Genomic DNA, 27,496 nt, shown 5'->3' with positions numbered 1-27,496 from the left:
GGTACACTTCAGGAAAGTCACCCAGAACCCCAGGTCAGGGGAGACTTACCAGACCGGATGAGAAGGGAAGACTGATTGTTGGGGACTGCACTGGACGAGATTTGAAAACATGGGAGCTCCAAGGTGGAAGTCAGGGTAATATGCAAGACCTTGAAGCTCTCAGGTTTTCAAATATTGTCCGGTGCAGTCCCCAGCAATCAGTCTTTCCTTCTCACCCGTTCTGTGAATCTACCCTGACCCAGGGTTCTGGGTGACTTTCCTGAACTGTACCCCTCCCTCTAAACCTCTCCAGTCCTTTTCCTTCACCCCTCTTCCTTCCCCTTCAACTCTTCTGTCAGAAGAACTTCGAAAGACTGTAAATGTTAAATCCTTCAGTGTGTGTGTGTGTGTGTGTGTGTGTGTGTGTGTGTGTGTGTGTGTGTGTGTTCCCCTGCCACCACTTCGTGTGTAGGTTTTCTATTTATCCAAATCAGTTTTCAGTTTCACAGGGCATCTTCATGTGACAACTGAGTGTCATAAACACAGATAAACATGATGTCTGATGTACACAGAAACTGTTTGTACAGAAGATACACAGGATATGTAGGAAAACACACTCATTTTTGTATCTTCTGTACAAGCAACACTTGTGTACATTGTACATCAGGGGAATCTATTTCTGCGATATTCAGTTGTCACCTGAAGATGGTCTGGTAAGCTGAAAGTGACCAAAGAAATATAATTTTGCAGATCATGAACAGTTTTTGTTTTTAATTTTATTATCATGTTCTCCCAAGCACCAAGAGAAAATTCGGTTAATGTTAAATAAATAAAAATAAGAAATACTCATATTCAGCTGACCCATGGATTTTGTACATCATACTGTTGTGTAACACATATTAGTGAAAGACCTGCAAATTTAGATTTTAGTAACTGGTGTTGACAGTATTCTGGAACAAATTCAAGTTATGTTCAACAAGCTTATGATATGGTCTTCTATGCCAGTCCTTTGAAATGCTTCAAGCGCCAGCAATTCAAGTACAGCACAGTAGTACGTACACGTACATGTATGTCAATTTACATACATGTGGAATTGTTGCAAAGCTGTGCGCTAAAGATACGAAACCTTTTGATGCTGCTTCTGGTGAGGTTTTCAAAGAACTTTGCCAAGAATTAATTCATCTAGGTGCAACAATACTATGAAAAGGATAGTTGCTACTCACCATGCTGAGTCACAGATAGGCACAACAAAAAGACTGTCACAAATAAAGCTTTCGGCCAGTAAGGCCTTCGTCAGCAATAGATGATACACACACACACAAATGCAACTCACACACACGACTGCAGTCTCAGGCAACTGAAACCACACTGCAAGCAGCAGCACCAGTGCATGATGGGAGTGGTGACTGGGTGGGGGGTAAGCAGGAGGCTGAGGTGGGGAGGGGGAGGGATAGTATTGTAGGGGTGGCGGACAATGAAGTGCTGCATTTTTGAGGAGGGCAGAGCCCACTGCTGTGGGAGGGGGGAAATAGCGGAAAAGGAGAGAAGTAAAAAGACAGGATGTGATGGTGAAATGATCGTTGCGTAGTGCTGGAATGGGAACAGGAAAGGGCTGGATGGGCGAGGACAGTGACTAACGAGGGTTGAAGCCAGGTGGGTTACGCTAATGTAGGATGTACGATAGTGGGCGGTGGGAACTTGGGAAGTGGTGGGAGACTGGAAAGGTAAGGCATGGGAGATTTGTTTTTGTACAAGGTTGGGAGGATATAATTATAGTCTGTGAAGGCTTCAGTGGGACCCTTGGTATATTTTGAAAGTGACCACTCATCACTGGCTAGGCTGTATGGAAGGGACTTCTCAGTATGGAACGAGTGGCAGCTGTCAAAGTGCAGGTATTGCTGGTGGTTAGTAGGTCTTACACGGACGAGGTACTGATATAGCCATCTTTGAGGCGGAGGTCAACATCTAGGAAGGTGGTTTATTGAGTTGAGTAGCAACAGGTGAAGCAAATGGAGGAGAAGTTGTTGAGGTTCTGGAGGAATGTGGATAGGGTGTCCTCAGCCCCGATCCAGATTGCAAAGATGTCATCAATGAATCTGAACCATGTGAGGGGTTTAGGATTCTGGGTTTTTAGGAAGGATTTCTCTAGATGGCCCATGAATAGGTCGGCATAGGATAGTGCCATGCAGGCACCCACAGCTGTACATCGGATCTGTTAGTAGCAATGAGAGAAACTTTCCTGGATTAGTATGAAACAAACTACTTACATTCATTTGAATCCAGTCCTTATAGACAGCTATGGCCTTGCGTATAGCTGGCGAATGAGTGAAATTGAGCAGAAATGCTTGTCTGTAGACTTCATGCACAAAGTTAACGTTTTCACGTGTACTATACAGCACTTCACGCACCAAGTTAATGGCTGCTGAGTTTGGATCTTCACTGAAAAAAATAAAATAAAGAAAATGCAGTGCAAAATAAAATTTCTTCAATGTATAAAATGAAATAAACATCTGTACTAGAAATAAGAAGTCTTTGGCTGACAACTAGCAACAAAATTAATACCAAATTTTGACTTCTTAGAAATTATTCACATACTAAATTTCAGACTATGGTGTAAATACACTTTTCTACACAATTATGAGCCCAGTCTCAAGTCATGAGTTTCTTCATCATAGGGCTTTTATTTAGATGTCTGTTATCACTAATTTATTTCTTGTTCTCATAATAATCAGCCATGAAGCAATCATATTAGACAAGTGACACTATTTGTAAACAAAAGTACTCTTGGTAAGGCACCCTCTGAAGCATGTGTGCGCAAATGAATAAAATATTTTGAATCTGGTGCTTTTCAGTAGTGGCAAGTGGTCATTTTTCCATCTTTCACTCACACTACATCTCCCCCCCCCCCCCCCCCTTGCAGTCTCACTTTCACTTTCATACATAAGAAAAGTAGATGTAAATGTGGATGTGGATGTAGATGAAGAGGTAGATGTAGAGAACCTGAATTACCATTAACACCCGGCAAAAAACCATTCTATCAGTAACAGTAGAGACTCACTATCATACTCTGTTGCTACACGTTTATCAGTATTTCCCTGCTGCTGCAGTTTCACGGGTTAGTAAACTTTTTTCCTTATATTTTAATCCAATTTACTGCACTTGTTTCAAATCATGTCTATCTCCACCATTATTTTTTAAATGTTACCTTTCAACTTCAAAGGATGAGCATGTTTTGTTATGGCAAGCACTTTTATTTCCACTAATCCCAGGGAATACTTGCTGAACTGTACACCTTCCATCCCAAAAGTTCCAAGACTAATTTAACTGCGGGTTATAAATGATGCCAGCTCAGTGACTACAGTGGCAGCTTGAACTGTAAACAATAGATGTACATTTCAACAGCCAGTTGTGACCAGGCAGTATTATGTAGTGGGGCATGCAGTCCCAGCGTCATTGTGTCACAGACCGCAATGGAGCATCATCTCTTAATCCAGTTGAAGCAATGGAAATTCCATGTTGAAATATAAATATTTTCCTAATATTGCCTAAATCAAGCTCAAAACCCACAATTTCACACAGTTGTCTTACCCTAAAAGTACAAAGCCAGTTTCAGTTGTTAGTACACCAACTTTTGGTGTACTTTGAAATCATAATAAGATGTGCTACTACTCATAACCATCATAAATCATCATGGCTTGTGCCAACCTAGCCATTTCACTGAAAAACAAAAGTAGATATAGCATATCGTAATTTCATAGTGTAGCACATAGCAAAACAACCAACTAGCAATTCTATACTTGTTTATTCAGTTTTGTCATTTTCTTTACAAAATTTTGTTTTCAAGTTAAACAGAGAGGCTGGCTTATGCCACGATGATTTATGATGGTTATGAATTGACCACACCTGCTTTCAACGAACAACAGAAGGTTGTCTGTCAATGACAAAGTGACTGTATAATAAATTTTGGAATAATACAGCTATGTGCAATCAAGATCTCAACGCATTAAAAGATCAACATCATTTCACCTTGACACATTTTGCTGTTAAAATTTCACACTGTCAAAACAACAGTCTGGGTGCTGTATAAAGTTAAAATACAGTTTTATAAATATTTTGTTCGAAAAAACATCAATTTGACAACTATTCATGTAAATGGTGAAAATAGGAACCACTATGACACATTTTATTGGCGTGCAAGGTTTTTTTTACTAATAAACTGCATATCAGTACTTATTATGAAAATAAAATGTCTTATTCCATTTGCAATTTTTTTTCATGGTATTTCCAATTAAGTAATTATATCCAGCATTCTAAAAGCAGGGTGGAAAATGTCTGTGCAAAAAACATACCCATGGACTTAATTATTAGACAGATTGTTAGAAAGAAGATTTTTTCAATGACTTTTGTATAAAGTGCTTTATGTGAGAAAACAAAAGAACGTCACATCAAGCACTTTTCAGTTCACATTGTAGCAATGAGCAGAATTGGCAACACACTGCAATCTGGAATGAATGCACTAACAGTAACTAGCAAGTATCCAATAAGGTGCTTTGCTTAACTGAAATTAAATCTGATTCGTGGAGAAAACCATAGCACGGTATTTTTTCAAAAGTAGTAATAAATACAAAATTGCTCCTAATGGCTTACATACATATAAACATTCATAATAATATGGTTGATATTGATTATGTACAGTTATAAGATAAATAAGATATAAATTTAAATTGTACTTACGTAACTGTGTGTCCACCTTCTGCCTGGGAAAATGCTGATGAATGATTTGAATCTGATAATGGCGACACAGCAGACTGTGCATCATGGTTCGAGCCTGCTTGACTCACACTGACACGTCTGAGCTCTGTCCCTGGTGAACGGTCTGTTTCCTCATTCGGTGAGACACTATAAATAAAACAACTCTATATCTCCAATTGTGCAAAGATCTGATATTTCTTTGGGAGGTGTTCATACATAGTTATGCCAATTTCAATACTCAACATGTATAATAAATTTATCAATTCTGGCACAGAGAGCACCTGAAGAGAAATTCCTGACTTATGTCAACAGAATCTCTAACAGATTTAAAAGTAATTTTAGGACTGAACCCATGAAAAGGGGATTATTTACTGTTCTCAACACAAGCAAAGTACTTGAGAAACCTAGTGGTAGCAAAAGATTGAAATTTAATTTTTTGCACTCCTATTGAAGAAAAATTCTATGTATCATAGATAGAGAGATTACTGTATTCTGATACTGTAGCCGAACAGAAGCAACAGGACCATACAGCTGTTTGTGCATTTATGTTTCCATGTATTGTAAAAAAGAATGCAAGTTTGAAGTCAGAACCGTACACAGTATGTTTTCCATGGTGCAGATAATACATATTTTAAACATACAATGCAGGCTTTCACGGACAGTACTCGACTTTTTGGTGATTTGTTTTAAGGGCATTAGACCATGGTCCTGGGCTTATTTCCATGACTCACATTTTATCTTCTATGCTAGAAACTTTTTCAGAGGCAATAACAACTCAGAAAGGTTGTTTGAGTTTGTAACTGCTTCCCGAGTTGTTATACCCTCCAATGTTTCCAGCAGTGGAAGACAAAGTTTAGGCAGAGAAATATGCCTTTGGATCACAGCCCAATGCCCAAAAACAAATATCATGAAAAACATATTTTAAAGTTTCATTTACCTTTCTTTATGGAGGACAGATACTTAGTAGCCAACATTAACATCTTGCCGATGTCCAAATTCATGTAAGAATAAAGTAGTATCTGGCTATTATACTTTTAAACTGATTGGGTGGACATCATACAAAACAGATAAATAAATAAACTAGAATAAAACAAAAGTTATACATCCCTTGAGACCACAGTCCAATCACTGAGTCCCAACACAAAAGATAAAACAGAGAGCAGGGGCAAAAGGTATCCTTTATTCTATACACTGCAGCACCTGTATAATATTTATTACCTACAACTCTGGCTTCACCACCTGCTGTTAAATCACAGCTGATCGAAATTATTCTTCTAGGGTTGTTCTGATGATATGGCATACAAACATTATATTTCTTAGCTAATTCATATGTCACCGATCAAGAGGGCAGTGTGGTTGACCTACTGGATTTGCAACTGAGAGGAGCATGGTTCAAATCTTCATCCAGCCAAGCAGATTTTGGTTTTCTTTGATTTCTCCTGTATGCTTATCTAATACAAGCTCATACTTTGTCTCTAATGAACTAATCGTCAACTGGCCATTAAATCATCTTCCCTTCTTCCTTCCTCCCTAAGTCATACCTATACTGTTCTGTAAATTGCAGTATCCATAATGTTCACGGTACCTATTTCCTACTATCTTCCCAAAGCTAAAATAAAAGCAAGTGTCCATTCAGCAATGACAGATAAAAGTTATGTCTAATTTTTTGTTACTTCATTTCCAGTACTCTGACCAACTTTTCTTTCTGTACATGTGGAAGTGTCATAGTAGTAACAGTGAAGGATGGAGTAAAATATTTTGAAGTACTACATACCCAAAAGATAAACTGCACATTGCTAAGTGACAACATTTCTTACTCAGACTGGTGAATATTTAATTCAGCACTGAAAAAGTCATTCGGAATGCAAATGTAATGTTTCATATTGCAAGGGCCTTACAAAATATCTCCATTTCTAGAATGCAGGAAAAGAATTTAGAGCTTTAACAGATACTGTTTGCTTCTACAGTTAACCTTTCAACATAAGATCATTTGCTTATTAGAACTGATTGCAAAAATAAGAATGATCCTGATGGCTGGCTTCAAAGTTTAAGAATATTTTCATATCACTAAAAAGACTGACACTATTATGTAAAATAATTTGCGTTAAAGTAAGGAAAAGGGAAAAAAAACACACATATATAACATGTATTACCGGAGTTACATGTTGCAAGCAATGTTCACAGATATAACGTCAGTTGGGTGGCTGTGCCTAACTCTACACTGTACTAAAATGGGGAAGACATTTGACGACCAAGAGGGGCAGAAACAAACACAGATAACACAGAAAAATTTTACATGAGGCATTGGTTCCCATTTCCATTTTCAGTATCTGCTGAGCTGTGACAAAATGCAGTGGGGCTAGGGGGAAGTGGCTTTGCTGTGTCTTCACTTCTCACAAGGAATGAAAACAAAATTCACTGTCTCATCTTTCTTTAAGGCAGGTCAACTTCACCACAACAAGCACCTCCTAGTGGCCAATCATCATCTACCATTTAATTGTAGAACACAGGCAGGCACAGAAGTCTAATAGGTATTGCTTCCCTGCACACATAACATGTTAGTATAGTTGTAAAGATTGTTCAGATATGTTTTCTCTTTTGTTTAATCCAAATTATTTCATTTAATAGTGATAGTCTAAAATCAAGATTTTCGTTTCTTTTTCTTTTTTTAGTGATTTGAATATGATTTCTACCCTGAAATAATTCATCATAATAATTTTATTTCGGGAATAAAGATAACAATTAAACTCAAGACATAACATTCTGATCACATACTTCGCTTCTTAGAAGCTTCTGAAAATATATGTTATTTCCAGATAGGATTTTGGGTGTAGCTCATTTTTAGTTATTTTACACTACCTGTTTGGACCATAGCAGTAAAGTCCCAAGAAAAACTCCAAGAACTGCAACAGAGCTGAATTACAGTGGTCACATTCTTTTTTGTGTGGGTAAGCAGTTTTTGTCACCACCATATTAATCTTTAGGTACATTCCTTTTAAAATACTGTATTGCAAAAACTGACAGTATATGTCTGCAATCACTCATATCTTCAACCTCCACTACCTATTTTTAAAGTGATCTCACCATAAAACACTTCAGTGTCAGGGATATGACCACTACAGGAAAATACTATGTAGTGGATACACAACTTTTTTGATGTTCAGCACTAGCCTACATCAATATACATCTAATACTCAGTGTCTTTACTGACTTTCTTATTAACTGTGTATCAACACCCATTTCTTCAGTAACCAAAACCCACACAACTAGTTTACAACAGTTTCAATTTAACAAAAGTTTTCTGGTGTGATTAGCAACTTTATGTAGTTTGGTATTAACATAAACAAGTGTGATGCAGGTAAAGTTGATTTCGTTACAAAACTAGTACACCTGGAATACAATCTCATACTCATTTAACAACAAGATTAGAAGGCTTGTATTATACCTGCTGGATGGAGCTGGGATAAATGTGTGTTCACTTCCTTTTTTTGTGATATGTGTAAAAATGGCAACCCATCTGATCACAGCAACACGGCAGGCAATGAAAGGGTCAGTTCGTTTTTTACCATCAGCTGTCTCCACAGGAGCAGGACACGCACGCTTCTTCAAGGGTACTTCTGTTAAAAGTAATCAGTATTAACATCATATACCCATACAAAACATACTGTTCTTGAATATACTGTGTGAAAAATTACAAGGCACATAAATTCACAGCTGTTAATCTGTCACTAGCTGCTAATAACAAGCTCTAAGGACTCGTAACATTGATAATTATCATGTTTAAAAATTACCTCAAAGATAGTTACATACATGGAAAAAGATAAAAACTTCTGATCCATTAATTTAGCAAGTTTGCCCACACAAGAAGTATAATAATTTGTGTTAGATCAGCCAAACTGATTACTGCAGTCAGTCATATTAAAGTGAAAATATTATTATCTTTTAGACAAAAGTCTTTTGTCTGGATAAAGAATACAAGACAACTGAAGAGAAGGAGAGCTCTTTAGTCCAAAAGAACATAATTTTTCACATGAAAAAAGTTGCTTAATTAGACCACAAAAAATTACTAGTACAGATGAGCACTATAACTTTTCTGTTGATGGTTTATTATAGATTTTTTACTGACTCTTGAATCTAGACCCCTACCTTCAGGGGCAGTGTGCTATTAATTGTCCCATCCAAGCACTCCTCATGGACCAATTCAAAATTTCAACCTGTGACTGATTTGTCTTTATACTTTTCATACTTACATCTATAACCATTATGTGTTTGTTTTATATCTCCTACCGAATCTAATAAGTCCAACAAAGAGTTCAATTCCTGGTCTTTTAAGTCCCACAGAACAGTAAATATAGTTGTGACTTCTTGGAGTACTTGATAGGTATAATTTGTGTAACATATTGCTAAAAGTGTTCCAGTTATTGCAAAGCAAACTGCACTGCAACTGATTCCCTGTGTATCCTGTCAGATGGCAGCTTAGTCTCAAGAAGATGAATCTCATGAAGCACACTTATTTGCAGTGACACTCACCTGTGATAAAAGCCAGAATGAAATATCCATAACATTCCTAATATATTTTCATAAATAGTTTGAGATGTCGAAATGAGATTATGGCAAATGATAGCACACAAAGATATCATTATTAGGCAAAACTTCATTATCTATCATGTTATTATTCCACTAACTACACACTTTCTCGATGAAAGAATGTAACCTTTAAGGGCCACTGATGGTGAAATGAAAAAATGCTCTGGGTTTTGGAACAACATAAGTGGAGATGGTTGGCTGGTTTAAAAGAGGGGGGGGGGGGGGGGGAGGAGGGGGAGGAAGGGATCAAACTATGATGTCATCGGCCCCTTTATCCAAATAAAACAATGCCAAAAGGGTGAGAATGAAACAAACGAGACTTACAACACAAAACGGAATGAAAGGAAAAACATGAGCAACAAACACTTAAATGGACAAAAGGGGTCAAGAAAACCACAACAACGCAAGAAACAGGTAGAAGACATTAAAACAAGAAAGCAGGTAACCTTGGCTGGCTGACCATGAGAATAAAAAGGAGAAGCCAGCCACTCTGCAACACATTAAAACATCCACCCTAAAAGCACTAGGGTGGAGGAAACAGAGGGGCAAAGGAAATGCGCTAAAACTTAGAACAAATGATAAAACCAACCCTCATGAATAAAATGTAAAAATAAAGCTGCTGTCACCCGACGGTGAAGGAAGGGTGCCGGGAAAGTTAAAAGTCCGCTGCAGAGTGGCTAAAAGTGGGCATTCCAGCAATAGGTAGTCGACCGTCATTTGTGAGCACAGCAACACCGAGGTGGGTCCTCATGACGGAGGAGGTAACCATGCGTTAACCACTTACAGCCACTGCGGAGGCGGCAGAGGGTAACTGATTCCCTGTGAGAGGACCGCATTGAAGACTTCCACACATTCGTAGTCTCCTTAATGACACGAAGTTTGTTGTGCGTACTGTTATGCCATTCCATCTCCCAAAGCCGAAAAACCCTGTGGCGTAAGACAGAATGCAGGTCAGTTTCAGAGATGCCCATCTCCAGAAGCGGTTTCCACATGGCCTGTTTGGCCAGCCTGTCGGCAAATTCGTTGCCCGTGATTCTGACATGTCCTGGGGTCCACACAAACACCACTGAACGATGGGACTGTTCCAGGGCATAGATGGACCCCTGAAAGGACACTACAAAAGGATGGCAAGGTTAGCACTGGTCGATAGCTTGTAGGCTGCTCAAGGAGTCAGTACACGGGAGAAATGACTCACCAGGACATGAGCGGAGGTGCTCAAGAGCACGAGATATGGCTGCCAGCTCTGCAATGAAAACACTGCAGCCATCTGGCAAGGAGTGATGTTCAATATGTCTTCCATGAGCATATGCAAAGCCTATGTGGCCATCAATCATTGAGCCATCGATGCAAACCACTTCATGGCCCTGGTACATGTCGAGAATCGAGAGGAAATGATAGCAGAGTGCCGCAGGGTTAACGGAGTCCTTAGGGCCCTGCGAAAGGTCCAGAAGAATCTGTGGCCTAGGTGTAGACCATGAAGGTGTACGTGAATGGACCTCAAGGAGAGGTGGTAACAGGAAGAATTCCAGTTCAGACAGAAGAGACCAGACGGAAACTGCAATCGTAAGCCTTGACCTGGGCCGCCAATGTGGGAGTTGAACCGCCATGGTTGGGAAAAGGAGACAGTAATTTGGATGCACTGGAGAACTATGAATGTGTGCAACATAACTGGTAAGCAGTTGTGAACACCTAACCTTCAATGGAGGAACTCTGGCCTCCACCACGACACTGGTCACTGGACTCTTGCTAAAAGCTGCCGTCGCTAGGTGAACGCTACAGTAGTGCACTGGGTCGAGTAAATGCAACGCTGAGGGAACTGCCGAACCGTAAACCAGACTCCCACAGTCAATGCAGGATTGAACAAGAGCTCTGTAGAGCTGCAGCAGCATACAGCAATCTGCAACCCAGCTCCTGTTGCTCAGGCACTGGAGGGCATTGAGGTGGTGCCAGCACTTCCGCTTAAGCTGACAAAGGTCAGTTAGCCAAGTCAATTGGGCATCGTAAACCAGTCCTAAGAATCGAGATGTCTCCACTACAGTGAGTGGATCATAATTAAGGCAAAGTTCTGGTTCTGGATGCACAGGGCGACACAGACAGAATTGCATGACACACAACTATGCGGCTGAAAACTGGAAGCCATGGGTTAGAGCCAATGACTGCGGCTCGTGAATGGGGCCCTGTAGGCGCTGCTCAACAACACCTGTACTGAAGGAACAGTACAAAATGAAGAAGTCATCCGCATACAGAGAAGATGAGACTGATGGCCTTACAGCTGCTGCCAGACCGATAATAGCCACTAAAAATAGGGACACACTCAATACGGAGCCCTGCGGAATGCCATTCTCCTGAATACGTTGGAAAGTATGGAAGGCACCTACTTGGACACTGAAAATACGGAGCGACAGGAAGTTTTGGATAAAAATCAGGAGTGGACCCCGGAAACCCCACTCATACAATGTGGCAAGCATGTGATGTCGCCAGGCCGTGTTGTATGCTTTACGTAAGTCAAAAAAGATGGCAACCAAATGTTGGCATCTGAAGAAGGCTGTTCGGATGGCAGACTTGAGGGACACAAGATTATCAGTGGTAGAGCGACCCTGATGGAAGGCGCCCTGACATGGAGCCAGTAGGCCACGGAAGTCCAGGACCCAACCCAACTGCCAAAACACCATACATTCCAGCAGCTTACAAAGAAAGTTGGTGAGGCTGATGGGCTGGTAGCTATCCACATCAAGTGGGTTTTGACCAGGTTTGAGCACCGGAATGATTGTGCTCTCCCGCCACTGGGATGGAAAGATGCCATCACACCAGATCCGGTTGAAGATGACAAGGAGATGTCACTTTTAGTCAGACGAGAGATGTTTAATCATCTGACTGTGGATCCGATCCGGCCCAGGAGCTGTGTCGGGGCAATGTGCAAGAGTGCTGAGGAAATCCCACTCTGTAAATGCGGCCTTATAGGGTTCACTGTGGCGTGTAGCGAATGAGAGGACTTTACTTTCCATCCGGCATTTGAGGGTGCGAAAGGCTGAGGGGTAGTTCTCCGAAGCAGAGGCTCAAGCATAGTGATCAGCAAAGTGCTCCGCAATTGAGTTTGCGTCGGTAGATAACACGCCATTTATGTTAATGCCAGGGACAACTGTTAGGCCTGATACCCAAAAAGATGTCTGATCTTCATCCAGACATGGGAAGGTAACGTATGGCACTCAATGGTCGACACGTACTTCTCCCAACACTCCTGCTTCCATCGTTTTATAAGCTGGTGACCACGGGCACAGAGCCGCTTAAAGGCTATTAGGTGCTCTAGGGAATGGTGCTGCTTATGTCACTGTAGAGTTTGGCAACGCTCTTTAATTGCCTCAGTGACTTCCGGTGACCACCAAGGGACTGTCTTTCGTCCGGGGCACCCTACAGAACGAGGGGTCACATTTTCTGCCGCAGAAACGATCGTTGTAGTGACCTGCTCAACAACATCGATGGCACCATGTGGGGGACATTCAGCGGTGACATCAGGGGTGAATGCTTCCCAGTCTACCTTGTTTAAAGCGCATCTGGGTAGGCTTCTGCAGGCATGACGTCGGGGGAGTGACAGGAAGATGGGGAAGTGATGATTACCACACAGGTCGTCATGTGTTCTCCAGTGAATAGATGGGAGAAGAACAGGGTTGTAAGCTGAGAGATCAATGGCCAAATACGTGCGATGTGCCACACTGAAATGTGTGGGGGCACATGTAAAGAGAGGCAGAGGTCGAGTTGTGACAGTAAATTTCTGACCTCCCAAACTCGGCCAGTAAGCATGGCACCACCCCACCACGGTTTATGCGCGTTAAGATGTCCCAAAAGTAGGAAAGGTTTAGGGAGTTGATCAATCGTGCAGCCAATGCATTCAGGGGTACCGCACCATCTGGAGGAAGATATACATTGCAGACAGTTATTTCCTGTGTCATCCTTATACCGATAGCCACAGCTTCAAGAGGGGTTTGAAGGGGCACAGGTTCACCGCATACCGAGTTTAGCACAGAGACGCAAACTCCATCTGACACTTGATTATAATCCCTACGGTTCCTGTAATATACCTTATAGCCACGGAGAGCAAGGGTCCGCATTGCCGGGAACCAGGTTTCCTGGAGAGCAATGCAGAAAGCAGGTGTAAAGCTTAACAGTTGCTGTAGCTCAGCCAGGTGGTGGAAAAAAAACGCCGCAATTCCACTGGAGGATTACGTAATTGTGAGACTGGGAAGGCATGAAACACTCAATGAGGCAGTCTATGCCTCAGGGTCACCTGCTGCAACCAGATGAGTACCTGTGCAATCAACATCCATTGAGTCTGAGGGCCCAGTGAGATCTAGGTCCTCAGCGGACACCAGAATCTCCACCTCATCCTCAGACACAGAGCTTGTAGGTAGTGGTGGTGTGGGTGCCACTGCAGTGCCTTGGTTCTTGGGGGTCTTAATTTTTATGTTTCTCTCGCTGCTCCTTAGGTTTGTCCAGCTGGGAGGGCTTCACCAATTCAGTCTCAGGGACTGAGGAGGACCGTGAAGCCCTACAACCAGCTACCTGTGGTTGCTTCAGCCACTGGTGGGGTGTCAGCTTTGCCACTGGTAGGAACCTGGGAAGGGGGTGACCCAATGGATCCTTTCCTGGCAAGAGGAGCCGACGAAGACTTACGCTTCTCTGACTGAGAAGTGGCGACTGACATCCCTGATGGTTGGGGAGGGGAAGGGTGTTGCTCCTGAAGTAGGTTGTGCAGGAGCAACATGAAGGGAAGTGCCCCCGACCATCAAGGAGGCAAGTGGAGTCTGACAGCTGAGCGCCAACTGTACATGGCAGAATGGAAAATGGTAGAACCGTTGCATAAAATGTTCTTGGTTTACTCTCCGCGTCAAATTTGGACAAAATCCCAAGCTTTCGATGACTACCTCCATCATCTTGTCAGGAGTATAACTGTTGTCATAGCGGCAGTGTAGGTTGACATCATATTCACAGGATGTGGTCTCTCATATTTCCTCTTAGCCTCAGTGTAGATCAGTCGGTCCAGTGTCTTATATTCCATTATTTTTCTTTCTTTCTGGAGAGCCCTGCAGTCTGGCGAGCAAGGCGAATGGTGTTCTCCGCAGTTGACACCGATGGGAGGCATGGCACTGGGAGTATTGGGATGTGAAGGATGTCCACAATCCCGGCAGGTGATGCTGGAAGTACAGCAGGAAGACATATGGCCAAACTTCCAGCACTTAAAGCACCGCATCAGGGGAGGGATATATGGCTTTACGTCACAGCAGCAGACCATCACCTTGACCTTCTCGGGTAATGTGTCACCCTTGAAGGCCAAGATGAAGACACCGGTGGCAACCTGATTATCCCTTGGACCCCGGTGGATGTGCCGGACAAAATGGATACCTTGCTGCTCTAAATTGGCACGCAGCTTATCGTCACACTACAAAGGAAGGTCCCTGTGAAAAATGATACCATGGACCATATTTAAGCTCTTATGGGGCGTGACGGAAACAGAAACATCCCCCAGATAGTTACAGACAAGTAGTGCCCGTGACTGGGCAGAGGATGCTGTTTTGATCAAGACAGACCCTGACAGCATTTTGGACAAGCCCTCCACCTCCTCAAACTTGTCCTCTAAATTCTCCACAAAAAACTGAGGCTTCATTGACAAGAAAGATTCCCCAAGATGGTTGGTGTTTGACCACCAGCAAGAGATGACATACTACACTTCATGGCGTGTCATCCCCCTGATGCCACCCACTCCGACCAGGGGCTCTCCCCATGGGTGCCACCAACCGCAGCAAAGGCCACCTGGCAGGATGGCCTTTGCCGGGAGTCCCAATGCCCCAGGGTGATGGGCATCTACTCCTTGGCATACATTGGGAGTTAACGCCGCAGGCATCAGCAGTGCGATCCCTGTGGGGTCAGTGGGCTACAACCAACAGGGTACCTGGCGGCTCCACCACAATGGACTGGCTACCGTGCTGGAAATCGGGCACAAACAAGCTAAGAAATCCATTATCGTCAACAGCATGGAAAGAGAAACTGCACAGAGGATGGAGGAAAACACATCCAAGAGGGTGACCTCGCCCAACAGCTGGAGAATGAGCAGAAGTGCAGATCCATGTCAACGAAGGATGCGAGAGGTCTCAGCGCATGATGGACACTATGCACCATGTAAGGCACCCTTCCCCAGCTGGCTCGCTCTTAGGGAAAATTTTGAAAAATGGAGGTCAAACCCTACAGGGGACCATCATGTGAAGGCCGAAACGTCTGAGACTCCTTTTAGTCACCTCTTACAACAGGCAAGAATACCTCGGGCCTATTCCAACCCCCAGACCTGCGGGGGGCATAAGTGAAGACATTACACATTTATTTTTGTACTGAGGATGTATTTTTTCATAAGCTGCTGACCTTAGTTTTCCTTAGTTCCTCACTTAATAAACCATTGTTTCAGAATCTCTCGTGTCTACACAACATGCTAGGGAGATGACAGTGTTTGAACTTCACTGTGTTTTGGCAAAAGAAGCAAATTTTAACATGGTAACAAGAGAAATATAGGTTTTACTCAAAATTTGCCACTCATGATGCTTCTCTGAAAGTTACGAATGGTTAACATGCCAGGTAATAATAAATTGTTGCTTTTGCTGCATTTTCAGTGAAATTCTTTTTAGATACTAACCAAAGCAGAGGTGACCACAGATCCTTTTGTGGAGAGGCTCCACCTAACATTTACAACAAAAAAAATGAGTGTAGGCTTCAGTTTAGAATGGCACCTTCCCTTCTGCATTCGGCATTTCTCCTACAGCACATGCCCACAACATCCATCACTTACCGCTCTCCTTACACGTGCCCTGCCAATTCTACATACATACCTTTACTTCTACACATTATTCTGTGTGCACTTTAAGTAAATTATTCAGACATTGAATAATGGTGTGGCAGAAACAAATACAATTTGCTTCCACACAGCTGTATTAAGGGCAAGCCATCATTTTATTCACACTCAAAAATTGCAAATCAATGTCTTCATTCTCAAGCAGTCTTATTGACTAAATGGGTTTTAGTGGTATACTCTGGTTGAAAATATTCCTATCATGCACATGCTCATACCTTTCATAACGCACTGTTTAAGTAACCCACACACAAAAGAAAACACTAAATTTAAAAATGGTAAAATACTAATAGGCCTTACCTAAAACGGGCTTGTATAGGCTTGTCATATGAGAAAACTCTGGGAAGATATGTGGCAAGTAATACTGCTTGAAACGTTCAAACAGAAATGTGAAACATTTATGCTGCCTATTAACACGGTCCCTCCATTCCACCTTTGTAACCTGAAAAATGTATACTCTGTAGAGGAGTGAAATATTGACTTCTTCAGACAATCAGAAGACTATGAGCAAGATTTCAGACAAAAATATCAACTAAAGGTAACAAAAACATTTTGGTGCTTATTAATGAATCAACATATATTTAAAGACACTAGGTGTACAAACATATAAATATCAGGAGTTAAGGGGAGAATATCTAACCTGGGACACCATGAACTCCAGCAACGCGTCAAGGAAAAACCGAGTGGGGTCTTCTGGCTGCTTCTCCCCACTTTGTGGAGACAACAGTGGTTGTATTTCCACAGGACATACAGGACCTGTGCCATTAACAAGGAATACAAACATATATATTACACTTACTGTAAAGAACAAATTTTTATTTTATTCACAAAATAATGCTAATTTGTTAGGGCTGGATTACATGGTAATGGTAGAGACCATAAGCATATTTTACAATGATATTACTCACATGGATATGAGTCATGGGGCAAGGAGACATGCTGACTAAATATGTATATTATGCAAAAAGAGAGATTGGTGGAAGGCTATTTCAGTTTGGATGGGAAGGATTTTCGGATGAGAAATTTTATTTTCAGGGCTTGTGTTCACATAATCGTTGCCTTGCAGTAGAAGCTGATTGATTCTAGTCATGAAGCAGTAACAGTGTGATGAGGAGTTTTCTTTTCTCATTCAGAACAGGTTACTACTCTTGTATTGCCTGTCACTTGCTTCCATAAAGTACAGAAAACCAAGAAGATAGGTTGGCAGTTGCTGTTTCATCACTAAGTCACCACTCACTGCTCTTGCAGTTACATTGTTGGCTGGCCACATAGAAATCACTTACATTACCAACTGGGCATTCCCGGACGCTCGCGGAAGTTGCTGACCTTCAAAAATTGTGTCCATTTGGAGCTGATAAATATGGCCAGCAACCTGGCCAAAGCAAACAGGCATTGGTACTCATCAACTGGGGTGATGCGAGTCCAATTTGGTTGGCTGGTGTAATTGGGGGATTAAGGAACTAAACAGCAACATCTTCCCCCTGCCAAAAGTTACTGACATCAGCCAGTAATACGACTGAATTGTAATGGTATGCAGGAGTGGCAAAATCAAGGCACCGAAAAAATATTTTTGCCAGAAATTTGTCCATAAAAGAGCATCCTAGATATAAATTTTAATAGTATCAACTGTAAGCATTGTGGAGTACTGGTTCAAGATCACAATTAAAAAGTAATTCAGACAATTTTACATAAGCACATGCATGAATACCGATTTGTTGTTTTCCCACTTGCATCACCACATATGCGAAATGGTGAGTCCTGAGTGTAAAGCATTTTGTATTCTGCCATTTGCTAGAAGTCAATATGCAATTTCAGCTCAATATACATCTTGTTTGAAGTTTGAATGTGATCCCCCATTTGGCAAAAACATCCGCCGATGGTCTAGTCAATTCAAAATCATTAGATATGACCATACAGGGAAAAGCATGGGATGACCAAAAGCACCTAGAGAAGATGTTGACCATATCACAGGAACTTAACCTCCACAGCCCTAATAAATCTGTTCAGAAAGCAGGTCTTGACCTTCGTTTGTCAAAGACAACAATGTAGAAAGTTTCAGGAAAATGTTTACCCATGTGACCATACCAGTTAAAGTTGGTATGTACGCTGTGAAACCAGATTATTATGGTGTACGTTACAACTTTGGAAGAGAAGTGTTGCAATGAGAAGAGGACTTTCTTTATCGGGTGGTGTTCAGTGATAGGCAATTTTTCATCTAAATGGGAAGATAAATACCCATAAGGTTCATATCTTGTGTAAGAATGTCCTCCTGAACTTGTACAATATCAAAGAGATTCCCCAAAATTAAACATTTTCTGCATTGTGTCCCTTTGTCAAGTGTACAGACCTTTCTTTTTTCACTGAAGCTACCAAAAGAAGGGTGGTTTAGCTGGATATCTTGCAAGAATAGCTCTTTCTCCAATTACAAGGAGAACTTGAAAACTTTATTTGGCAACAAGATGGAGCTCCTCTTCATTGGCAGCTCTTTGTACAAGAGTGGTTGAATGTCTACCACCCTGGCCATTGAGTGGTCGTAACGGTCAATATGACACAGATCTTTTCCACTGGCCTCCACATTCACCTGACCTCACGACATGCATTTTTTTCCGCTTTGGGGCTTTATAAAAGATCATTTCTATGTTCTGCTACCACCTAATGATTTGTTAGAGTTGACACACAGAACAGATCAGGTTACTGCTTCCAATACTGCAGACTTATCAACAAAGAGTACGATTTTAGGCTTATGTGTGCCGTATAACTGACAATGCACATACTGAACGTTTGTAAGAAAAACTAGGTTATTTTACCTCCAATTTACTGTTTGATTTGTTGTAAATACTGTATTTACTCGAATCTAAGCCGCACTTTTTTTCTGGTTTTTGTAATCCGAAAAAGCGCCTGCGGCTTAGAATCGAGTGCAAAGTAAGCGGAAGTTCTGAAAAATGTTGGTAGGTGCCGCCACAACTAACTTTTGCCATCGAATATATGTAGCGCTACACAGGCATGCTCTGCAAGCACAAAGATAAATACTGGCGCCAAAACCTCTGTGTCAGTAAATAAATAAAAAAAAGTGGAAGACGAGCTTTTTTCTTCGCCCCGAGTTTCGACCACTGCATTTTCATACATCATCCAACGAAGTAAATACAAATTCCGTATTGTTCATCTTCGAATGTAGCAGCATTTCAATGTACTACGAAAATCCGACTAGCAAGACTGGTTGGGATGTCTGTCATTATGGCCAACTGTACGTTCTGAATTTTTTCTTACCTGTGAGATGGTTGCTAATAGGAACTTTCATCAATTGTGAATCACATGCAGTATTCTCTTCATGATAAGAATAATACGAATATAAACATTTTGCCATGTATTCTTTCGTGTTTGCTGCTATCTCATTTAAATCCTGTCTGCCTAATAAACTACGAAACTAGAGTGAAATAACAGCAAACGCGGAAGAATATACATATCATGTCATGTTTATATTCGTATTATTCTTATGTGTAATAGTGATACAGTCAGAAATGAAGCAAGGCAATTGACTAGATTTTTAAATCTAAGATGACTCTAATTTCTTTGCAGAATGTAATTTACTAAAGAGGCGTCTGCAAAGATTTTCAAACAGAGAAAAATTTTTGCTATAGCAGTCTCTTGCCACTGTTTCGCTAATGAGACGATTCCTCTTCTTTTAAATAGCGGCGGTAGCGTGCACAAAAGCAAGCCACGCCGCGGCGACAGGTAGTAAACAGTCATTATCATAATGCGACAAACAATGTATGACACAGTACAGTAATGCATTTTCAGCTTAGAGTGACGTAAACGCCTATAACAAAGAGAATGGCACTTATCAGATCAAAGAAAAATAAAAAATCAATTCCATCCAGATGAAGCACGTGTGAAAGGAAGGGTACCCATATAAATACGGACGGAGTGCCTGACGCATAGCAATGGCTACCTGGTAAAGCTTACCTGCTAAGCTTACGACTTGTACCAAACTACTGTCGCTGTATCGCCATTCATTCGACCTAAATTGTGTCTCATATTACAATGGACCAACTTTGTTTCGATTTGGAGGTGCAGCCTAAAACTTTTCTCTCCCCTTGAATTTCGAGTCTCAAATTTCAGGTGCGGCTTAGATTCGGGCAAATTTTTTTCCCTTGATTTCGAGTTTCATTTTTCAGCTGCGGCTTAGATTCGAGTGCGGCTTAGATTCGAGTAAATACGGTAGTCTAAATTAAACTGTTATAACATACCAAAGAAACTGAGACATTCTTTTATGGACACGCTGTATGTTAGGGTGAGGTAAAAAGAATTGTGGGTTAGGCCAGTATGTGTGTCAGAGAGCAGATGAGGGTTCTCCTGTAGTGAAAGAAACCTCTCCCACACCTGATGACCCCCCCCCCCCCTCCATCACAGCCACCCAAACCCAATGAACGGCTAAGACAGAAACAGAAAAAATAATGCATTCTAGCCAAGAGATTCATAATAGTAAATGTGGTAAGGCTAATAATGTAATAGATATCAGTCGGACTGACAGTAGTAAATAAGGAAAGAGAAATAACAAGTGCAATAAATGGGTAGGAGGGGGTGTGTGTTTCTCTGGGGCTGATCACACAACAGGGAGCCTCCCTCACATCGGTGTCACCTCCCACCCCAGTTTGTTACCATCAAAGAGTTAAAGATAGGATAGAGTCCACTCGTCATCTAGTGTCAACGATAAGGAGTAGTAAAATATATTGCAGCAGAAAAAAAGGGTTAACAGCATTTAAAAGCAATTAAAACAGAGCAAAAGAGGGACAATAATGGTAGCTGGCAGAGGATGTAAGGTTGAAGGGCCTTGGTCCAGAAAGCGGTGGGAGATAGCCAAACACCAACCACCTTGTCCCTCTTCTAATATAGTTTGAAACCTTATAGCTGAAGATAATACACCACTTGCATTGAAAAAACTGAGAACCATTTCATCTGTTGTACATCATCCACCACTATTAGAGGCAAAGAATCAAAAAGACCATGAATCCAAATAACCACGGAAAGCCAAGAGGAGGGCATTCCATCAGGATGTACACTGCTGTCTCTAAGGCAATATCAGGAAGGCTCTTTATACATGATAAAGCAATGGGTTAATCTGTTATGATCCATCCAGAGGTGATATACGATGGTGAAGTCCTTCCAGAAGGAATGGAAGGAGGAGTACCAGCCATTGTGTCCTTTATAATGTGGGATTTATTACAGAAGGCAAAGTCCACCAGATGTTGTTCCATATCCTAATGAGTAGAGGTCTTAATTTGCCCCCACCTGGGATTGTCAAAGCAAATGCTAGGCAGGTAATCACTTCTCTAACCAAACAGTTGGCAATTTCATTTTCTGGAATACCAACATAGCTTGGGACCCAGACTAAGACAAATGAGTTAGTAGTAAAACTAAGGTCCGAGAGAGGATCATGAATAGCAGGTATCACACGTGACAAGAGCAGCTCGATCAATAACCTGGAGACTGCTCACAGAATCACTAGAACTAAAGCAGAAGAAAGGAAGGTCTGTTTAATAAAATTAGGGCTTTGTTCACAGCTAGCAATTCAGTCATTAAAAACACTACGTGTTCTCCGTAACAAATGTTGTTCCATCCTATCCATGGTTTTAGAGTCATCAGTCTAAAGGAGAGTAGCACCCTGAACCCCTGAAGAACTTAGAGAAAGAGAGGCTGGGCAATCATCTGGGGCAACTGAAACTTTAGTTCTTGAAACAGGTCAGTTTTAATTCATGGTCTGGGTACTAACCAAGGAGGTGTGTGCAGAAAAACACAAAGAGTACATTTTAAAGGAAGGTAGGAGGAGGTCACAGCAAAGGGTCTTGAGGAGCAGCCCAACTGATAATCCTATCTGAAAAAGAGCATCAGGCAATTGAAGCCACTTATATGAAAAAACAATTAGATAAGTTCGACGATTAAGAAATTGTCATATGGTGACTGCATAAGTGAGCAAGAGATGGTACTGTATTTTATGGACTGTAAGACGACCCTAAATTTTTCAGAATTTTTCCAAAAAAAGAAGAAAAAAGATACTTTTGTTATTATCTTGCAAAGCCAGACTAAAAAGTGCATTTTTTTCCATGTCCACTTGTTTTTATAGTTACAGTTTTACCATCTTTCATGGCAAAAGTCCTGTTACTCGGGACACAAAATGTCAGAGATGTTTCATCCATATTCGCTATTTGGCTCAGTTCCAAACTGGTTTTCTTTCAATGTTGAATAGTAAAGCGATGGAAAGATAATATTTTCTCTTCATACTCTTGTGGCATTTTATGGGGTATTTCAATTTTGGTTTGCATGCTTCTAAACTTGTAGCACCAACCAACTTCACCCATAAAGTCTGTTAAGATTCAATGCTGTGCTAGCTTAAGAGCGTGTCCTGTTTTGGGTTTGTGATGGCGGTACACAAGGGAGACAGTGTTAGCAAGCTTGTGGATCCCCACAACTCATGCTCGTCGCATGGGTCCACTGCTGCTGCCAGTTGAATCCTGTGTTGCCAGATAGAGATAGGCTTTCTGTACATTGAATATATGGCCATTTTTAAAACTGGTGAGAATTTTAAATCAAACACTGGGCATTTTTATATTAATTTTGAGTATAAGACACACCTGAATTTTGGAGGCAATTTTTCGAAGGAAAAAGTGCATCTTATAGTCCGTAAAATATGGTACCATCTGAACTGAAGAGGTGAGATCCCCATTTTGGTTAAGATACTGTCTATAGGACTAGTCAGAAAGGTGCCAGTGACCAATCCAAGAGTATAACTAGAGGCTCTTCACATCACTCCAGGGAGTTGGTGTTCAGCGAAGGATACAATTCAGGAGCTAAACAAAGTCAAAAGTCATGAACATACAGGAGTGGGGGTGACCAATGGCCTGACAGAGATCACAAGCCCATCAATGGCGATGAGGAAGAGGGTGAAACTTAGCACAGAGCCACAAGGGATGCCTCTCTCTGGGACCTGTAGGGACATCAACGATGTATCAACTCTAATCTGTAGCACTTGGTGGGGTAAAAACAGGCAAATAAATATCAGTAGGTAATTTCAAAAGCCCCAACCACAAACTTAAGTAAAACGTGATGTACCATCCAGTGGCATATGCCTTCTGTATGTCAAAAAGACTTCAATGACACTTTGGCATTCAGAAAAATGCCCGTCAGATTGCCGTCTCCAATCCAACCGGGTGGCCGTTTGTGGATTGTTCCTTCCCGGAAACAACACTGATGGGGGTACAGGAGTCACCATGATAGGAGAACGCAGCATTATCATTAGGTTAACATCCTTTCAAGCAGTTCGTAGAGCACACTGATGAAACCAATCAGTCAGTAGCTGTCAACAAATGTTGGGTTTTTGCCCGATTTAAGGATGGGGATGCAAAGGGAAAACATGTAATCAAACATAGTTGAAGATCCTGAGTAGATAGAGTCTTTGAGAGACATTCAGATATTAGAACTAGAACATCTGACTTTGAATCAAATGAGGGCCAAGGGCTGTATCGTGTGATGAGTGAAAAGCCAGAAACAGTTCCCAGACAGTGAAAGTTTCATTATTAACTCAGCATTATGGGGAGAAAGGGGGGGGGGGGGAGAGGGGGGAGGATAGACGGACATATTCAACTTGTCTTTTACGCAGTCGAAATATTGGCAGGTCAGAAGAGGACGCTGACACTGTCGCAAATTGGTTCTCAGACACCTCCTTCTGATTAAGGAATTTCAGTCATCATAAAGCCCCACTCTAGGAGTACATCATCCAAATTTCAGAAATATATCTTTATTATTGTGACTGCAATCCATTCCATTAGCTTTGAAATACACTGTATCTCAAGCTGATGGAACGGGTTACAGGCACACTAACCAAGATATCTTTCTGAAATTTGGCTGAATTACTCTTTGGGTATGTTCGAAAGGAGTAATATGCTAATTTTATTAATTTTAATTTATTCATCAGTTATTGCAAAAACAGTGACCAAAAACACATGGCAAAACTACAATTTCACTTCAAACATCCACCATTTTATGATTTTATTCAGTGTGCAATATTCTACAGATTAAGAAAATGGTTTTGTCTTTTGGTTTCAGATCTGATCTACAGACTATAGGACTTCCTTCTTCAACACACGACATTTTGGACAGAGCAACTTTAGCTCCTTGGCTGGGGGCTTAATGATGGCCACATGTTTTAAAAATGAAAACGTTGTTCAAAGATCAAAAAATCACGTACAAAATGATTAATGTTGATTGCTTCATTAGTTTTTCCCAAAATAATCATAAAAATTGCTTATTTTATAGTCTGACTGAGGAGAATGGACCCTCAAGGTGGCCATCTCAAGGTAAGTGATCTGCAAAATCTTAAACATGGTTACAAAACGGCAATTCTGTAAATCTGAAGAGGTTGAAAAGTCAGCCAACCAGTTTCAAATAAAGGTTTATTAGCCTCTGAGCATGGTTTCGATATCTGTAAAAATATGTGATGTAATAAGACTATTACTTCTGAAGAAGATATTTTTGCAAACATCGAAACCATAGTCAAGGGCTAATAAATCTTTGCAACTGGTTGGCTGATCTTTTTCAACCTCTTAAGTGATCTGCCTTCTGTTTGCAGAATTGAAAGAAATGTGTTGCATTTTTCTGTTGATAGTAATAACCATTGCAGTTCCATTGAATGTCTTATTAAGGGTGTGCTAGTTACACTGGAAGGAGCCAAGAGGATAGGTCATGTCCTAGGAGTGGATTTGGAACAACATTGATAAACATACATTTGGAGTCTGATGCTACAGGGGGAACTGGCACCTCCACGCAGAGTAGCTAACTCCTGCAATTTCTTCTTTTTCTCTTTTAGTACTGTAGATAGTTGGGACTCTTGCAAATGCTTATCTGCTGTGGGAGAAGCACCTGCAGAGGAGCATGCAGCTCTGGGAGCCACAGTCCGTGGCAGCTTCAGCCACTGGCTCGTGTCAGGTTACAGGCCAATAGATTTCTGGGAATAGGGTTCCTGAAAGGGAGCCCCGTCACCATTAGATGTTGGAGGAGGATGCTCCTTCTTCGGCTGGGTGCGGGGTCCTCAAAAATGGCACAACAGGAGCTGCAAGAGGGAAGGGTCCATCTCCCCAACAGTCTGACTACTTGCATAACTACCATGGGAGTAAATACATGACGTACTGTTGATGAACTGGCCACAGTGGTGGCAATGGTATATCACAGAGAGAGAGGATATTGTCAAACATACTTTTCCAGCCTTCAAAATATGAGAAGCATTCAGAGACCTTACGTTTCTGAGTTTGTGTTCCGTAATTATGTCAACACTCTTCAGGGATCATGGAGAGTGATCGCTCCCACTATTGACACACAAAGGTGGTAGGTCACCTGGTGAGTTTTCAGGGAGCGGATGACCACAATTTCCACAAATCGAGTTGAAAGAACACCAAAAAGAAGTGTGCTTGAAGCATTGCATTCAGAGCACTGCAAAATATAGCTTCAGATCACAATGGTAAAACATGATTTTGATCTTCCCAGGGAGCAAGTCCCGTAAAATGTGAGGATGAATGCTGCAGTTTCAATTTTGCTGTCTGGCAGGCCTTAATGTACTTGATGTATGAAGCGGAGTTCTAGCTTCTCCCAAGTATTCATGTAGTTCTTCATCCAGCTGCAGCATTAAATCCTGGTGAAAAATTAACCCTATACCACATTTAGGCTATTATCAGGTGCTACGGTAACAGGTACATCCCTAAGTTGTTGTTGTTGTTGTTGTTGTTGTTGTTGGTGGTGGTGGTGGTGGTGGTGGTCCCACCCAAAGAGTAATACCTGAGACTGGGTAGTATTTGACATTTTAATTAAGATAGGACAATTTCATAATTTACTAAGGGAAGAGATTTCTTCATATACATTTCCAATACTATCCATAGAGGACACTGGCTTAGCAAATAGAAAGGGCCCTTCATGTGATTGGAGCAAACAGGAAACTGAAGGCAATAAGTTTCTTCACTTCACATGCCTTTGTTTTCCTCTTGCGGCACGGCCAAGGAGTCTTAGGGTTGTAACAATCTGAACTGAAACATTCCAGTCTGTCTGAAGATACTGATGAAGCACAAGGCCACTAACAACTTAGGTTCTTTCACAGCATCAGATATCTGCCATCAAGCCACCTACTCAAAACAAGGACTTCCCACATGGGCACCACCCACCACATCAGTGGTAATTTGGCCCTATGGCTCGAAACGAAGAGGTACCTATTCCTCAGCATACATGGGGAGGTGAGCTCGAATGGCTCTGTGAACAAGGAGCAGATTTCTACCATTAAAAAAAATCGGACAAATGTTCTGACTGTTGTTTACAGAAACTTGGTGGCCATGTTGAAAAATGGTGTCAGACAACTATGTCATTTTAAAGTGTAGTGCAGCCTTCAACGGAAGTTACTTGGCCTGGAGTAATAATGTGTTACTTTTTGAAGCCCCTTACAGGATTTCACATGCAGTCACAATAACAGAGGAACACATTCAGATCGGATGACCAATGTCAGCACCATGGTTGCATACAAGGTCTGTTCAAAACATTCCAGAACATTTGCAATTTCACACCAATGATTTTTCAAGCAAAATGCAGTAGGCATCCCTGCAAATGCCTGTGTTTAATGTGTAACTGCTGGAAGTTTCACTGTTGTATGTCTGTAAGTTATTGTTCAGTACTGTATTGGGTAGAACATTGTGTCGCACACTTTGCGAATTTTGAGATAGCAGTTAGACAAGCAATGCGTTTGCATTAAATTTTGTGTGAAATTCAAACAGACCTTTACAGACACACACCAAATGACACAGGAAACCTATGGTGATGAGTGCTTTAGCCTTAATTGGTGTTACTAAGGGTTCACATGGTTTAAAAATGGCCAGATGGAAGCTAAAGATGACCCTCATTCAGGACGCCCTTCAAAATCTACCAACGAAGCTCAAGTCAGAAGCATCAATGAAACTATGTATGCCAATCAAAGATTAACTAGCCGAGTGATTGCAGAAGAATGCACGATTTCAGTTGGATCATGTCACGAAATCCTGACACAGCATCTTGCAATGCTTCGTGTTGCCACCAAGTTCATCCAATGGCTCATGAGTCAAGACTAGAAAGACACTCGCATCGCAATCTGTGAAGAGCTTTTGGATCACGCAAATGAGAACGAGATGTTCCTTGAGAGAATCATAACTAGTTATGAGATGTGGGTCTACAGTTATGAAGTTGAGGGCAAGGCTCAATCTCCACAATGCGTCAGCGGGCTCAATC

The 27,496-nt window shown here is 41.4% G+C and overlaps 1 protein-coding gene across 1 annotated transcript in view; it reads right to left on the bottom strand.

The window, feature by feature from the left end:
* LOC124601302 (probable Rho GTPase-activating protein CG5521) overlaps positions 1–27,496 on the bottom strand; it is a 253,206-nt gene that overhangs the window by 185,712 nt on the left and 39,998 nt on the right. Inside the window, exons 6-10 of the mRNA XM_047136237.1 lie at positions 16,848–16,963; positions 16,508–16,649; positions 8,177–8,348; positions 4,714–4,878; positions 2,247–2,418 (exon numbers count right to left, since the gene is read on the bottom strand). Of these exons, the coding sequence (XP_046992193.1) occupies positions 2,247–2,418; positions 4,714–4,878; positions 8,177–8,348; positions 16,508–16,649; positions 16,848–16,963 (767 nt within the window). The remainder of the gene's footprint in view (positions 1–2,246; positions 2,419–4,713; positions 4,879–8,176; positions 8,349–16,507; positions 16,650–16,847; positions 16,964–27,496) is intronic.

This window comes from Schistocerca americana, chromosome 1 (assembly GCF_021461395.2).
Source record: "Schistocerca americana isolate TAMUIC-IGC-003095 chromosome 1, iqSchAmer2.1, whole genome shotgun sequence".
Lineage (NCBI taxonomy): Eukaryota > Metazoa > Arthropoda > Insecta > Orthoptera > Acrididae > Schistocerca > Schistocerca americana.
Note: the sequence above shows the minus strand (reverse complement) of the source record. Positions and strands in the feature narration are given on the sequence as shown.